This window comes from Phocoena sinus, chromosome 6 (assembly GCF_008692025.1).
Source record: "Phocoena sinus isolate mPhoSin1 chromosome 6, mPhoSin1.pri, whole genome shotgun sequence".
Taxonomy (NCBI): Eukaryota; Metazoa; Chordata; class Mammalia; order Artiodactyla; family Phocoenidae; genus Phocoena; species Phocoena sinus.
Window position 1 is genome coordinate 83,716,940 of NC_045768.1, and position 15,077 is coordinate 83,732,016.

The following is a 15,077-nucleotide window of genomic DNA, read 5'->3' on the forward strand; positions in this document are numbered from 1 at the left end:
CAAAATAACCATTACGAAAATTATGCCCCCTCAACCCCACTCTCAAGCAAGAATTATAGGAGAGGCAGGGAAAACTAAGTTACTACTCTAGGTGAAAGAAAGAGATTACTGGATCTAAAGTACTGCATGAACCATGATCACATAAAATTATATTTTGAAAAAAACTCTATTTGAATACTTTATTCCTGAAATGTACACTTGTAATTCACATTTAATGTTTTTGATTCCTTTCAGCAATTTTACCAGAAATAAACTGACGGTACTGTCTAGGAAACATTTTCGTCACCTTGACTTGTCTGAGCTGTAAGTAATGATTTTGTATGGCATTTGGGGAAAAAATTTCCAAAGGAAAGTGTAATCACGTAATTTTTAAAATAAGTGATGCTGCAGGTCTATTTTTATATCAAAACTCATGAAAAATGATTTCTTAAATTTTGGTCATTTGTTCTTTTATTCCTCCATGAAAACATGATTCAGCAGTAAAAAAAAAAGGAAATCTCAGTAGTAATATATCATTTATAATGAGTTTAAATGTTGTTTTTACATAAAAGACTTGTTTTCTAAAGGAGGGAAAATGAGAAAAAGATGAGGGTTTTGTGTGAAAAAGGCGGCAACATGTCTCATAGCATCTGTTTGGTCCTTGTTCTGTCCAGGCACTAATGGAAAGCAAACCCATTCAAGGAGAAACAGCAATGGGCAAAACTCCTCAGTTTATACCCCGACGACAGTGCCTGCGCTCCCTTAGTGAACATTTGAAGAGAGGCAGTCCTCTCCCTACCCAACCATCCTTGTGAGATTTCCTTCTAGGTCTGCCACTGCATTCAGGATTTATCCTTATCCCCAAATCCCCTTTGCTGAAAAATGATAGGGAAGATATTGAAATGTATCAATTACTAATAGCCAGCATTTCCAAGTGTGCTTAATTCTTGTGTTATCACCGTGAAGCAAATATAAACTGTTGACATTCCTATGGGTCAGGTACCCAAAGAACCTTAAAGCACAGGCTCTGTGTGTCAGAGGTGGGCCCAGATGGACAAGGCCTTTGAATACCAGGCAATAGCTTTTGCTAAAACTATCTGTTGCCTGAGTTGTAGGGTCCACCCCTATTCACAAGGAAATCGTGCAGATTAGAAGATGCCACTAGTAGTGCGATAACAAGTTAATAGGTAGTCATGAGAGTTACATGGTGGCAATTCTTTTGGGAGAGACTTAATTCAGGGAGTTGAAGCGCTGGCTTTCTGACCCAGGGATACGCATAAAAAACTTAAGGAAGTTATGTGCAATAAATAGGCTACTCAGTGTAAAAATTCTGAGCATCATTGCAGAGAATTTTCTTGATGGGTTAAAAATTAGAGTTCTGATTTCAAATTCACGTGTCTCAATACCACCCCTGCAGCATATTTAATTAATTCATTCAACAAATGTTAATTGTGTACCTGTTGCAAATCAAACTAACGTGGCACGAGGCTATAGGGATATAAGGAGAACGGTATCTGTACTCCAGGACTCTGCTATCCAGGGGGAGCGGTAGAAGCCTGAACAAATTAAGTACAACATGCTCTAACAATCCCTGCAAAAGGAGTTTGTACGGTGTGTGAGAGGAAGAAGCCAGCTGTCTGCCCGTGCTGTGTGGTCAGACGAACGTTGCTGTCTTTGTAGCTCAAGATCCCTTTGCTTCTTTATCTCTTCTGTGGGTTCAGTCATACCTGCTTTTAAAAAAGATTTCTTAGTTTTTCATGGACTCAGAACACCAGGAAACCTCTTGGATTAGTTGGGGTTTAAACATTGTGGATATCATCTGCATTATATTCCATACCTAGTAGTCTCAACTCTTATTTTGGTGTTGGAGGGATATTTGGAGGCAATCAAGCAGACACAAATTAAATGAGTCTGCCAGGACCACATTTTCTCCAAGGAAACTCCTGGAAAAGTCTCCAGGGATTCCCTGAGATTGTTAGAACCCAACCAGAAAACCACAGGAGTAAATGATGTTGCAAAGCCCAGATCCTGTCCTCATGGAAATCTTAAGTATTGTGGTTAATGCCAGGCAGAGCCTATGTAATGATTTTAAATGGCCTCATTTAAAGGCTCATTGCCATAAATGGAAGTCATTTTAAACAGGCCACTGAGTGTTATAAATAAGCATTTAAAGATTTTTTTTCTTGTGGTTTTTATTTTCCTCTTGACTACTTCCTCCTTGACCAATCACAGGCCACAGGAGTCCAGGCAGCATGGCTGAATAGTGACTTTCTCTTTGCAGACCCTCCCACAATGGGCTAAGTAGCTCAGTCTGGACCTTGGTTGCACTTGCTCTCAGAAACCCTGAGCTTGGTGTGTGTGTGTGTGTGTGTGTGTGTGTGTGTGTGTGTGTGTGTGTGTGAAGGAGGTCTGAGAGCTCCCTTCCAGGTTCTGTCTCTCACATTCACTCCAACTTTCTTGCATCAGTCAAACTGAACTGTGGTTGTGTCATTTGGAAAGCTGGGAGTGCACCCTCCTGGCTCTCACACTTTAGTCTTAGCCTTGTATTCACAGTCTCGTTTTCAGTTCAGATGAAATTGCTCCGCCCTCTACTGAAGTTCGAACTTATTAAGTGATAACACTTGAATTTCTAGCCTGGTTAGACATAAGTATGTTAGTGTTCCCGAAAACTTAACGTTGGCTTCTTCACTTAAGATCTTCATAACTGTATAATATCTGTGATAAATTTGTTATGGTATCTTATTTTCCCCCATCTTTTGAGACATCTTTTTCTATCCTATATTATAGTTATTTCTGTTCCTACCTTGTTTCCCTATGGGTCCGAAAGGTCTCACATCACTTTGCATCCTTTAGCCTCTACAGGGGTGTTTGCACATAGCAGAAGATCAGTAAGTATCAGGCAAATGAATGAATAATAAGTACCGTTATGCTATAAAGATGGGTGTGACTTCCAAAGATAGCCAGCTAGAAGAAATTCATAATGCTGTTAGTGCTTCATAAACACTTCTGTAGCTAAAACTGAAAAAGAGAAGGCTGATTGGATTTCATTTTTGTTCCATGTAGGATCCTGGTGGGCAACCCATTTACATGCTCCTGTGACATTATGTGGATTAAGACTCTTCAGGAGACTAAACCCAGTCCAGAAACTCAGGACTTGTACTGCCTCGATGAAAACAGCAAGAATATTTCCCTGGCAAACCTGCAGATATCCCATTGTGGTAATTTACTTTTAAATCAATAAGTTCTACTTGCTATTAATTATTCTAATTGCCTTGGTGTGGTAGAGAGTCTGGGAAGGTTACGACTACCTGGATTTTATATGTTATGCTGTTGATGTCTCCACTGAGTTGGGCCACTTTCGTGTGCAGTGTTGAGAAATCAGCTGGGAGCAACTTTGCTGAGTGTTCTTTGCCAGTAGAATATTAATTCTGAATGGTTGACTTTAAAGTGCACAGAGAAAAAAATACACTGTTTATTCCTTTGTTTCTTTGTTCGTTTGTTCATCCATCCAACTATCCATCCAAAAAGTATTGGCTGAGAGTGTGGTACTTCACTGGCCACGTATATACTTGGTTGGCATCTAGGCCATGCAGAGGAAGGATCTCAGGGGGATAAAGTGTCCTGGCAGCACAAGAACATGCAGTTCAATCCAGAGCATTCCCTTACACTTGTGTTGTTGCCGGATGTCAGTGTATCTTGATGGGGCACCACAAATCTGCCCTTTGACTTGCTTTCCCCCATTTCTGGGTTTACAATCTCCAGAATTTAAAAGGGTATCATATGATAAAATTACAGCTCTGTGAATGCCAGTGTGTTTACAAGAAGGGAAAATCCAAGTGTTCTGGTTAGGATTTTACTGCTAAGGGCTCTTGGGACATGCCTCTGCAGTACCCACATATGCATATTATTCCTGAGTTGAAATTTTAATCAGTCAACCAGTTAATCAGTTAACAATTAAATGTGATCTTCTTGCCTAGTGGCTGGTGACACAGCAGAAAGCCACATAGCACCTGGTTCTTGCCTGAGAGGAATCTGTATATTAATCATAAACTTCCAGGTCTTTGTTTTCAGAGGATCCTGTTGTTTGGAGTCAATTTTTATTTAAGGGAAATATAGCTGCTGCTCTTTTTTTTTTTTTACGGTACGCGGGTCTCTCACTGTTGTGGCCTCTCCCGTTGCAGAGCACAGGCTCCGGACGCGCAGGCTCAGCGGCCATGGCTCATGGGCCTAGCCGGTCCGCGGCATGTGGGATCCTCCTGGACCGGGGCATGAACCCGTGTCCCCTGCATCGGCAGGCGGACTCTCAACCACTGCGCCACCAGGGAAGCCCCCCTAGCTGCTGCTCATTTTTAATGAGAGTGTAATAAAGGAGTGATAAGTGTTTGTTTCTTCCCCTACAGGGTCTTAGAAGACAACAGTTACTCTTCCCACAGATTTTTGTTGTAATGAGAGCCCTTTGGTTTCATAATGGGGGAATTAAGCTTTGTTCCCTTGTCAGCTTCCCTCGACTTTCATTATTAGCCAATATTAAAAAAAAATTTTTAATATCTATCTTTTCCTGATTGATAAGAGGATAACTGTTCTCTGTTCTGGTATAAATTTGTACCGCTGAGAGAAATTGCCCAGAGGGACAAGAAATTCAATGTTGAGTCACCTGGCTGCTTGGCCAGCTCCCAGATCCCCATGGCTGTGTGGCCACATTGTTTCAGCAACCACTGAGAGGAAAAAAGAGAAAGCATCTGACTCCTGCTCTGATTTCACAAAAGGCCTCTTAATAGACGTCTGCTTTGCCCTTGCCTGAAACCAATTCTCTTTTTTTTTAATTTTAATTTTTGGCCATATTGTCTTGGCAGCATTCCTGTAATGTACCCACCTAATGTGCTGTTGATAGACCGCTGTGACTGGAGCAGGGGAGGGGTAGGAGTGAACTGGTTCTAATTTTTCCTGACCACTTTGTCAATTTTCAGTGTTTTAAAATTTGTTTCCTATGAATTTGTCAATGAATTGTGTGTATGAGAGTGAGGCTTTGAATCCGCTGTCAGAGGGCGTGTGTTTGATTGATTAGGATTGAATGATTACATTTATGGTAATTTCAGGGTCAGCAATGCTTTTCAGAAAGCATCATTAGAAAAGGTGAACTGATAGACTTACTTTTTTGTGTTCTTAAACTGTCTTGTTCTTTCTCTGCTAATTTTTATTTTCTTTCCCAGTGTTTTTTACTTATTTATAATTGCACATATACTACTGATACATTTTGTTGCAAAAATAATTTCCTACATTTACACATAAAGCTTATCTTTACTTGTTTGTGACCATTTCAGGTCAGAAGCCATCGATCTATCCTATCTTTTTAATCATTGTGTGTTACTCACGGTAGAATATATCTTGATTATGTTAAATCTTCCATATTGATGGGCATTTCCCATTTTACTACAAAAGTGTTTCAACCAGCCTCCTTATGCATACATATGGATGCAAAGTTTTTTCTAGAGTACATAGCGGGAAGCAGAATTTTTGGTTAATATGGTTTGCACATTAAAAAGTGGTTGTACCAATTTATAGCCACCCCAGCAAAGTATACCTTGATATTAGCAAACTTCTTATTTTTTGTATCTCTAAAACACGGTATGTCATTGCTTTTTAGTTTGCACTTTCCTGGTTGCTATTGAGTATCTTCTATGTTTATTAGACATCGTGATTATTCTTCCTTGAATGGCCTATTTATACCTTTTGTCTATTTTTCTACAAGGTTATTCCTTTTCCTTCCTTTTCTTCCACTGACAGTGTTCTTTGTTTTATTTTTTCTTAATTGTTTGAAAGTTATAAATTATGTTTCTCTGTTTGTAAATATACAGTGCCAAAATTTTTTTTTTTTAAGAAGATGGGGGTAGGAGTTTATTAATTTTATTTTTATTTTTGCCGTGTTGGGTCTTCGTTTCTGTGCGAGGGCTATCTCTAGTTGTAGCAAGCGGGGGCCACTCTTCATCGCAGTGCACGGGCCTCTCACTGTCGCGGCCTCTTGTTGCGGAGCACAGGCTCCAGACGCACAGGCTCAGTAGTTGTGGCTCACGGGCCTAGTTGCTCCACGGCATGTGGGATCCTCCCAGACCAGGGCTCGAACCCGTGTCCCCTGCATTAGCAGGCAGATTCTCAACCACTGTGCCACCAGGGAAGCCCAGTGCCAAAATATTTACCACACATATTTAAACATATTTTCTGTAAGTATCTAGAAAGAACCCCCAACAAGATGAGAAAAGATACTTTTACTTCCCTTTACTTTCTCCTCCCTTCTCTGATTGTTATCATCTGAGATTTTATTTACTTTTTAAAATTAATTAATTAAATTTATTTAATACACATAGAGCTAATTCAAGTAATGAGATTTTATTTTTAGACTGTTACTTGATGTTTTTGAGGATTTACTCTTTCTTTGTATATCATTGATTTTTGTATTCCACTGCTTCCTCTTGGAGTGGTTTTTCTTTTGGCTGGAGTATATCTTCTGATATTTCTTTCAGAGAAATTAAAAAAATAAACTTCACGTTCTTGCCCAGTGCAAAATCAGCCTGTATTTTTTCTTCTCATTGGAATTGGCTGAGTGTAAAATTCTAGACTCCAGATAACTTCCTCTTAGAATTTTGCAGATATTATACCACGTTCTCCGTGTGTTCATTGTTGCTGATGAGAAGCCCGAGGCCAGTCTGATGCTTATTTCTTGATAGGTAACCTATGCTTTTCTTTTTCTCTAGAAGCTTTTAGGATTTTCTTCTTATCCATGTTATTCTTAAATTTTACTACACTGTAACTAGGCATGTGTGCATGCTTAAAATTTTATTTTGTTTGACATGCAGTGAACCTTTTCAATATGAGTGTTCACATCTTCAGTTCTGGAAGAATTTTCTAATTTATTTAGATGGTTATTTACACTTCAGGCTCCTCTCTCCATACCTCTCACCCTTCCTGTAATACTTTCCATCTGCTTGTCCTTTTGTGCTGCATAATGGGAGAATTGTTTACTCACTACTTTGCCTTTCAGCTATTTCTCCAGCTACTGAATTTTCCCTTCTGCCAGTTGATTTTTAATTTCTGAAATCTCTAGTGACTTTTTTTTTTTTTTTTTTTACGGTATGCGGGCCTCTCACTGTTGTGGCCTCTCCCGTTGTGGAGCACAGGCTCCGGACGCGCAGGCTCAGCGGCCATGGCTCACGGGCCCAGCCGCTCCGCGGCATGTGGGATCTTCCCGGACCGGGACACGAACCCGCGTCCCCTGCATCGGCAGGCGGACTCTCAACCACTGCACCACCAGGGAAGCCCGACTTTTTTTTTTTTAGTGACTGAAATATGCTTTTCCATACTGGGGTTCACCATATCTCTAGGGTACCTAGCATGACTGACTTTCTCCTGTAAACTTCCCACCCTCATTGCTTCTACTTGGGGGCAGCTGCAGCAGTTGTTGGATGCTGTGCCTGAGGTGGGAGGGCAAAGGTAGGATGTGGAAAGTTTATTCCTCTGTGCTTCTACTTGTTTTCTTAACCAGTGACCCGGTGGCTTAGTGGAGGGGAGGCCCCACTCTGCCCTGCCGTCCACCCCTGGTCTCAGGTCAGCCCAGCAGCTTCCCTGTTTGGTGTGGCACATACTCAGGTGTCTGTTGGGAACTGTGCTGTTTTTCTTTCACTTAACTTCCCCACTTTCTCTTGTTCAGGAGTTTCTCATTGTTCTTATCCACCAACAGTATACCTTCTGATTTTCCAACATGGTTCTGGATTTTTTAAAAAAATGAACATAATTTCTAGAGGTTTGAGATGAGAGGGGGAGCCTTCAGTTTGGGTCTTAGTCATGTATTAATTTTCCTCTTGATGGTTTCCCAACTTTGGTTCTTTAAGAGAAGTTAGGCAGATTGAGCAGTAAATTATGCTACATTGTTGAATTTAAATTCTGTCTCTGAAATTCCATGTTGGAGAAGTTGGATAATATCCCCAAGTCTTCAAGTTAGATGTCTTGTTTAAAACATGGATTCATGGTCAGTTGGCTTTTCTTTTAGGTCTCACCCTCAGCAAACTTTTAAAATATACCTGTTGTGTTTAAGTCACAGATTCACGGAGTTCATCGTACTTCCACTTTTTTTTTTTTCTTTATGAAGCTTGTTAGCTAACTCAAAAAGTAACTCATAAGAATATGGTCTTGTGTATTTCACCACTGTAAATCCAACAATTTGCCAGTAACTACGGCCATTGCATTTGGTTTGCAACTGGTAATATTTTAATTTCCATAAAAAAGAGCTATTGGGATTTCATTCCTTTATGAGGTGGGCTTTCTTTAAAAAATTCCTCTTTTAGTATTTCATCATGTAAGCATTATATGATGAACAAATTCTCTACATTTTATAAGCAAAAATGTCTCCTCCATGGTGCCTGATGTATCCCCTGAACATAACAGTCATTTGATTAATGTTTGCTGAATTGATCAATTAATAAATGCATGATCCACATTATATTAATGATCAGATTGAAACAGATTTTTGATGTGACGGTGCAGATATTTCAGTTAAGTAAAAATAACTGAAACATTTATATTATTCTAGCCAAATTATTCCGTATTTTAGCACTTCGTAGTTCCCTTTGAAATGTCTGTCATCATTGCATTTTGAAAGAATCTCCTTTCTTCTTTTTCCTCTGCCGTTAGCGATTGAGCAAGCATGGTAGGCGGGGCTGGGAAGTTTAACTGCGCCATTCCCGATCCCATTAACAGCACAGTCAAAATGTCTCACAATATTTTTCTAACAGCCCCTCCTGCTGTGAATTACTGTAAATTTATTCATGCTGTGAAACATGTTGTGGTCTGTTTCTCCACCAGGTCCTTTTTAACCTTAGAAAAGCTTTGTTAATTACCAGGCAACAAAACATATTCATGTAAAATTTCCACATTAATCAGAAAAAAAGGGGTGCTATGAGCAGTGGTTCTGAAGACAGAAACTGAATTACACAAGTGTTAGTGAAGAATAGTTATTTTTCCAGATTGTGCTGATTTATCACTCCAGATAAAAGTGTTCCTGCTACTTCTTTTAGTGTTTTTCAATGACATTATTTATAACATTGTATATTCTAAATTCTTGTACTCAATTCCTGTACATTTGGTTGATCTTCAGTAGTTAGGTTTGCAGTACAAAGCTTTCAATCTTTTCCCCTGGCTGGATGGCATTATTAAAGAACAGTGTACTTTATACTTTAATTTCTTTGTACTATAATTATGATTTAAATCTCTGGAAGAGAGTTTCTTCAGGAAGTGTTAATAGTGGATGATATGCTCTGTTCTAAGCAGACAACAAATATATTTAAAAGGCAGTATTCTTTTGGGTCAAATCAAAACAATCCCTCAACCCATTACTGGTAACTAGCTACCGTAGAACATGCTAGCCCCACAGTGAAGATAAGATGGTAATTCAGTTGAGGGTTGAGTGTAGTTACTATATAAAACACTCTTAATGGTCCCATGGATTGAAATCAGCTTTGCCTTTGGTTTCTTTATTTATAATGACAATTTCAGTTTTCCATTTTTCCAACCTTCAAACTTTTAGTGTAGAGCCTCCTTACAACACATTGACAAAATATTATTTATGTTGGGAAAGGTCGGTTCACAGGTGCCCAGGAGGAGAGGCCTGTTTCCTTGAGGTAAACTGATTTTAATGATTTATTTTTAAGATTTACTTTTGGTTTCCACTATAATTTGTAGTAATGCATGTCTGTTTAGCATATTTGTACATACTCCTTCTTTTGTTTTAAACTAGGAAAATAGGATAGTAATTCTATTTTGTTAGCATTCACAGAAGATTAAAATGAAATGCTGTATTAATACTCCATGTATAAATTAGATTGGTAAAAAACATTGTTTTCCTAGCATCTTAGCTGGATTGATTTTTTTTTTTTTTCTGAAAAGCAAATACAAAGTCTGGTTTACTGCTTTGCTTCCTTTTATTAGAGATCAGGTTTTACCCACTAAAACACAGCAAGCCACACAGTGGACCAGTGCTTTTCTTTGTCTTTTTAGAAAGGCAAATAAAGCAGGTTTTCTAACCTGTCAGCTGCTATTCAGATTTTTGTGTTTAGAAGTTTTGTGGTTGCTGTCACTGTCATGACACGGCTCACACAAGCCTAGAAGCACAGTTTCCCATTTGAGCTGGGAAAGTCACTTTGCTAATTTTCTGTCATTTTTGCAACCAGATGTAAAGCAGCCACTTCTAAATAGGTCAGGCTCGTTCTGGCTTCATTCCTGGTTGTGAAATATGTATGTTTAGGGCACACAAAAATGGGAAGATATTTCCTCCCAAGAAGAGAGAAAGTGAGTGGAGAGAAGACAGAGAGCTGACAAAAATCATAATTTACTTGAATATTTTTATACCCATGGAGTGATGATCCAATAAGAAATGAGCAGAGCTTAGGCTTACTAAAATGAGGTGAAAAAGAACACAACTCAGGCCTACAGGTGGATATTGAAAAATAAAACCCAAACGTGACCCATCTCATTTATTGCAAAGCCAAGTTAATATTTCAGAAAGTTTAGAGGTTAGTTTTCCTCAATTATTAGGAAGTGAGAACGTGCATACTTTGAATTAGTGATCGAAGGGCCTAGTCGATATGGTCAACTTTCAAGAAGTGTGCACCACTGGATGGAGCAGTGTCAGTGGCTGTTGACCTGAGTATGGTTGGAAAGGACATACCAGCCAGTAGACCTCAGCAGAAAATCATCAATCATTCAGTGAAAAGGCTGACTTTCTTTAGACCAGGGCTTCCCAAACTTTAATGTGCGTATGAACCACCAGCAGATCTTGTGGAAAATATTGCTTCTTTGCCAGCAGGTCTGGGTTGGGGCCTGAGAGTCCACATTCTAACAAACCCCTTGTTCCATAGATCACACTTTGAGTAGCAAGGGTTTAGACAATGGGTGTTGGACTATTCGTTGGGTTTTTGCTTGTACAACTATTATTCTTACACCTGACAGGAGCCTGAGCAATCATCTAGTCCACCAAATTTTCCCCACTCTATGTTCTGTGCAACTCTAATTCCTTGAGATGCTCTGTGTAGGAAAAAGAAAAACCCAAGGTTAAAGAAAAGAATATAGAAAATTCTGTAACTCTGGATGTTCACTGTGCACATTTCTATGTTAAAAGCTCTAAGAATTCCTGCTCGAAAAGAACCATTTAACTTCCATTGATCTTATGGTCCTCAAGGTTGTTTGAGTACATACCATTTCTTTGTGATATCATGTTATGGCTTTGCTATTTTTACTTGAAGTAATTTGACAGAATATCAGATATACACACGTATAAATTCAGATGTAAAATATATTTAAAACTAAATATCCATATTGATATTGGTAATAACATTAATAGCTAACGTTTATTAAGGACTTAATATGCACTAGACCTCATCTGAAATATTTTCCATATTATCTTATTAGGCATCCTAAAAGCTCTAGAAAGTAGATGTCATTAGTATCCTTACTTCCAGTTGGAGAAATGAAAGCTTACCAAGCATCGTGAGTAAACATCTAATGAGTAGGGGTTGGCTTTAACCCACATCTGTCTGTCTAGGGCCTTAACCAATACACTGATCAGCTGCATCCTTTACTGGGCTCTTCCATGCCTCAGAGGTGTCTGTCTGTCGGGCAGCTGGTCTTCTCTGATCTCCAGCGAGGTTTCCCAGTGTGTAAAGGAGGACAGCCCTGATACTTAAGTCAGGATCCCATTACCATAGTGCTAGAAGCTCTTGGAGACATTACTGAGCTTTGCTCTGTACTTGTGCTGATTTCAAATCTTATTAAGCCAGGAAGTAGTGCCTGGCACATGGTTTATCCTGCCTCGGCTATTCATGATTCCCAATTCATTTTTATCGTGCTAATTAAACCTCAAGTGGTATTTCAAGTACAGATTGTTTTTTCCATTATTGAATCTTTGGCCAGCCTATTAATGCTGTAGAATTCACGTGAGTCAGATGCTTGCTCATTTGTGGAAGACTTTACATTTTAAAGATCTAGACTTGGCCAATTTTGCACAGATTCCTTTGGAAACTGCTATGACAGGGTGATACAATTTCTCTATAAATAAAGGAGACTCACTCTTCTCTCACAGATAGACACGTAATTATTTTTTTAATGAACCAAATTCCTAGATTATGGATATGTATTGGTATTTATAGTCTGTGCTAAAATGGATATTACAGTCTGGGAAAGGTAGTATATTGTAATGGTGAACATCTTGATCTTTGAGTTCAGTTCCTAGGTAGTTGGGCAACTTCGGAAGATGTATTGGACTTTTCCAAAACTCACATTCTTTATTAATTAAATGAAGATAAATACTTAACTTCAAGCTTGGTTGTAAGGATTAAATTAAATAAAACAAAAATGTAAAGTACTAGACAGGAGTTTCTGGTTCAGTGAATGCCCCATAAATGTTATTGCTAGTACTATAATTAAGCAGACATTTTTAGAGATATTAATCATGTAAATTTAGGCTTGAAGGAAAAAATAAACTACATTAGATTTTACAGGGGAGATTAAGATTATAGCATAGCATTCTCTGCTGAGACTCTCTTTATTTTAACTTCTTTTCTGCTTAGAATTTCCACACTTTTAGATACATTTATAAAAGGTGGAAGTTTACACCATGGGTTTATATTCGAGGTGCCAGGAAGGGTGTCACCAAGATCCATTGGTGGAGTCTGCTGGTGGGGGAGCTCATACCTCAAGAGCAAGCACCATGGCAAGCCCTGGCTCCGTGGTTTCTCCAGATGCAGCCAGATAAATCTATAAATACAAGAGAATGGGAGAGGAGTCAACAAAGCTTTGTGTTTCTGCAGTTGCATTTGGAAAGTAGATGGATGAGTAGTGACTGACTTAAAGGCTGAGAATGCTGGTTACCAAGTTGGCAATGGGGAAAGCCAAGAGGAAAGCTTGGTGTATATTGCAGAACTACTGCAAGGCTCAGGAAGTAAGAGAACAGGTAACACCAAACACAGGAGAGTGGTTGAAAGATTTTTGTTCCATACATCTCAGGTGTAAAAACTGGAAGTTTGTTCTCTAAAGAGGATAAAACAAAGGCCCAGAGGAATTCCAGGTAGAGCTGAGGCTGTGAGAGCCATAGAGAGGATGATGGATTTACATACAACTGAGTTTTGACACAGGTATCCTCCAGTTTTTGGAAGTTTTCTTTACACCACTTCGCTTTTCTGAAAGCAATCGGAAGAGGATTTTTGCTTCTCCTAAAAAAGGTGAAAAGCAAAGATAGCGTTCAGCATTTGTTTTACATGGAGCTCTTTAGAGGCAGCGCACATCCCAAGCAGTGAGGGGGCACCACTAAGCTCCTTCCTGGGAGCTACACTCAGCATCTCATCATCACGCCGCCATAGCTTTGACTGTGTCTGTGAGAATCTGTGCTTTATTTTGATTTATTCTGTGCATCTGTTAGAAGGAGGTGTCCTAAGGTAGTTACTTCTTTACTTTATGTCATTTCGTCAAAAAGTTTCATAGGAGCATTCTGCGTTCTGATAGCCAGGAAAACCTGTGTTTCCAGCCTCTTCCTCTTCCAAACAGTACACTGGAAGAGAATTATCTGAATAATTTGATCAATCCCATCCCCAAAAGGATTTAATGATACTGACACCAGGTGGTACCCATTACAGAGGCCAGTAATACTGCTCTAGTGATGCTGACAGTTAATAAATGTGCAATGCTTCTATTACCCCATTCTTAAAGATGAAAGAACAGGGACTTCCCTGGTGGCGGAGTGGTTAACACTTTGCGCTCCCAATGCAGGGAGCCTGGGTTCGATCCCTGGTCAGGGAACTAGATCCCACAGGCATGCCGCAACTAAGAGTTCTCATGCCACAACTAAGGATCCAGCGACCCCCAAATAAGGAGCCCACCTGCTGCAACTAAGACCCAGAGCAACCACATAAATAAATAAATAAAATAAAATCTACATTAAAAAAAAATTAAAGAACAGCCAAGGATCACCAACTGTTTGAGAAAAGCTTATAATATGAAAGAAAAACACAAAACAGAGAGAAAGAAAAAAAATTGCAGAAACAAAGTTGATATAGACAGAAGAAAAATTCACAAGAAATTATAATTAATAGTTCATAGATATTAGAGATCAGCAGAGATATTGCATCCATGAAACAAACACATGGTGTTAAAAAAATAGAAAACCATTCAGGAACAACAACAAAAAGCCTTGGAAAAACTAAAAGTATGACAGAAATAGAGCAAATAGACAAAAAGATGGAAAATAGGAGAGAAAAGATTGAAAAAGATAGGCCACCCAGAAGGTCCAGCCTCCAAATAATAGGAGAGCTAAGTGGTGAGAGAAAGGATTACAGCATAGTTGAATTGGCATCATTTTTTTTCCCTTTCGTAGTGGTACATATCACAGTGTTGTGTCCTATAATTAAAGCTGTCTTAAATTTGATAAAATGTGATAACTATTACACACAATGGTTCAGCTGTCTGTAGAGTTTATGTATTTATAGTAAACTTTATTGTACATTTAGACAACAAAACTTCATAGCAGGCTTTCCTGGTGGCGCAGTGATTGAGAGTCCGCCTGCCGATGCAGGGGACACAGGTTCGTGCCCCGGTCTGGGAAGATCGCACATGCTGCGGAGCGGCTGGGCCCGTGAGCCATGGACACTGAGCCTGCGCGTCCGGAGCCTGTGCTCCGCAACGGGAGAGGCCACAACAGTGAGAGGCCCGCGTACCGCAAAAAAACCAAAAAACCAAAAAAACAAAAAACTTCTTAGCAGATGGAGATATTAAGACAGAATAGTGTGAGTGGTGGTATGGGCATGTGGGGAGAGCTGGCTTTCTGTGTGAACATGAACCTAGTTCTCATCTTCCAGGGTAAGAGGTCAGTAGATAATGTTAAAACAAAAAACAAGAAGTAGCAATATAAACATGATATTTAGTGATATAGAGATCAATACCCAGAGAAGTTAAAAGAGGTGAAATGAGTGCTTCTGGGAATAGGAAATAGTGCCACATGGGTACTATTTCTCACATAATAGTTTGAATATTTTTGTTTCTTTTTTCCCCCTGGGTTTGTAGTT

The 15,077-nt window shown here is 39.2% G+C and overlaps 1 protein-coding gene across 1 annotated transcript in view; it reads left to right on the top strand.

Annotated features, from left to right (window-relative positions):
• NTRK2 (neurotrophic receptor tyrosine kinase 2) overlaps nucleotides 1–15,077 on the top strand; it is a 383,752-nt gene that overhangs the window by 33,959 nt on the left and 334,716 nt on the right. Inside the window, 2 exon segments of the mRNA XM_032634641.1 lie at nucleotides 235–303; nucleotides 3,043–3,197. Coding sequence (XP_032490532.1) covers nucleotides 235–303; nucleotides 3,043–3,197 — 224 coding nt within the window.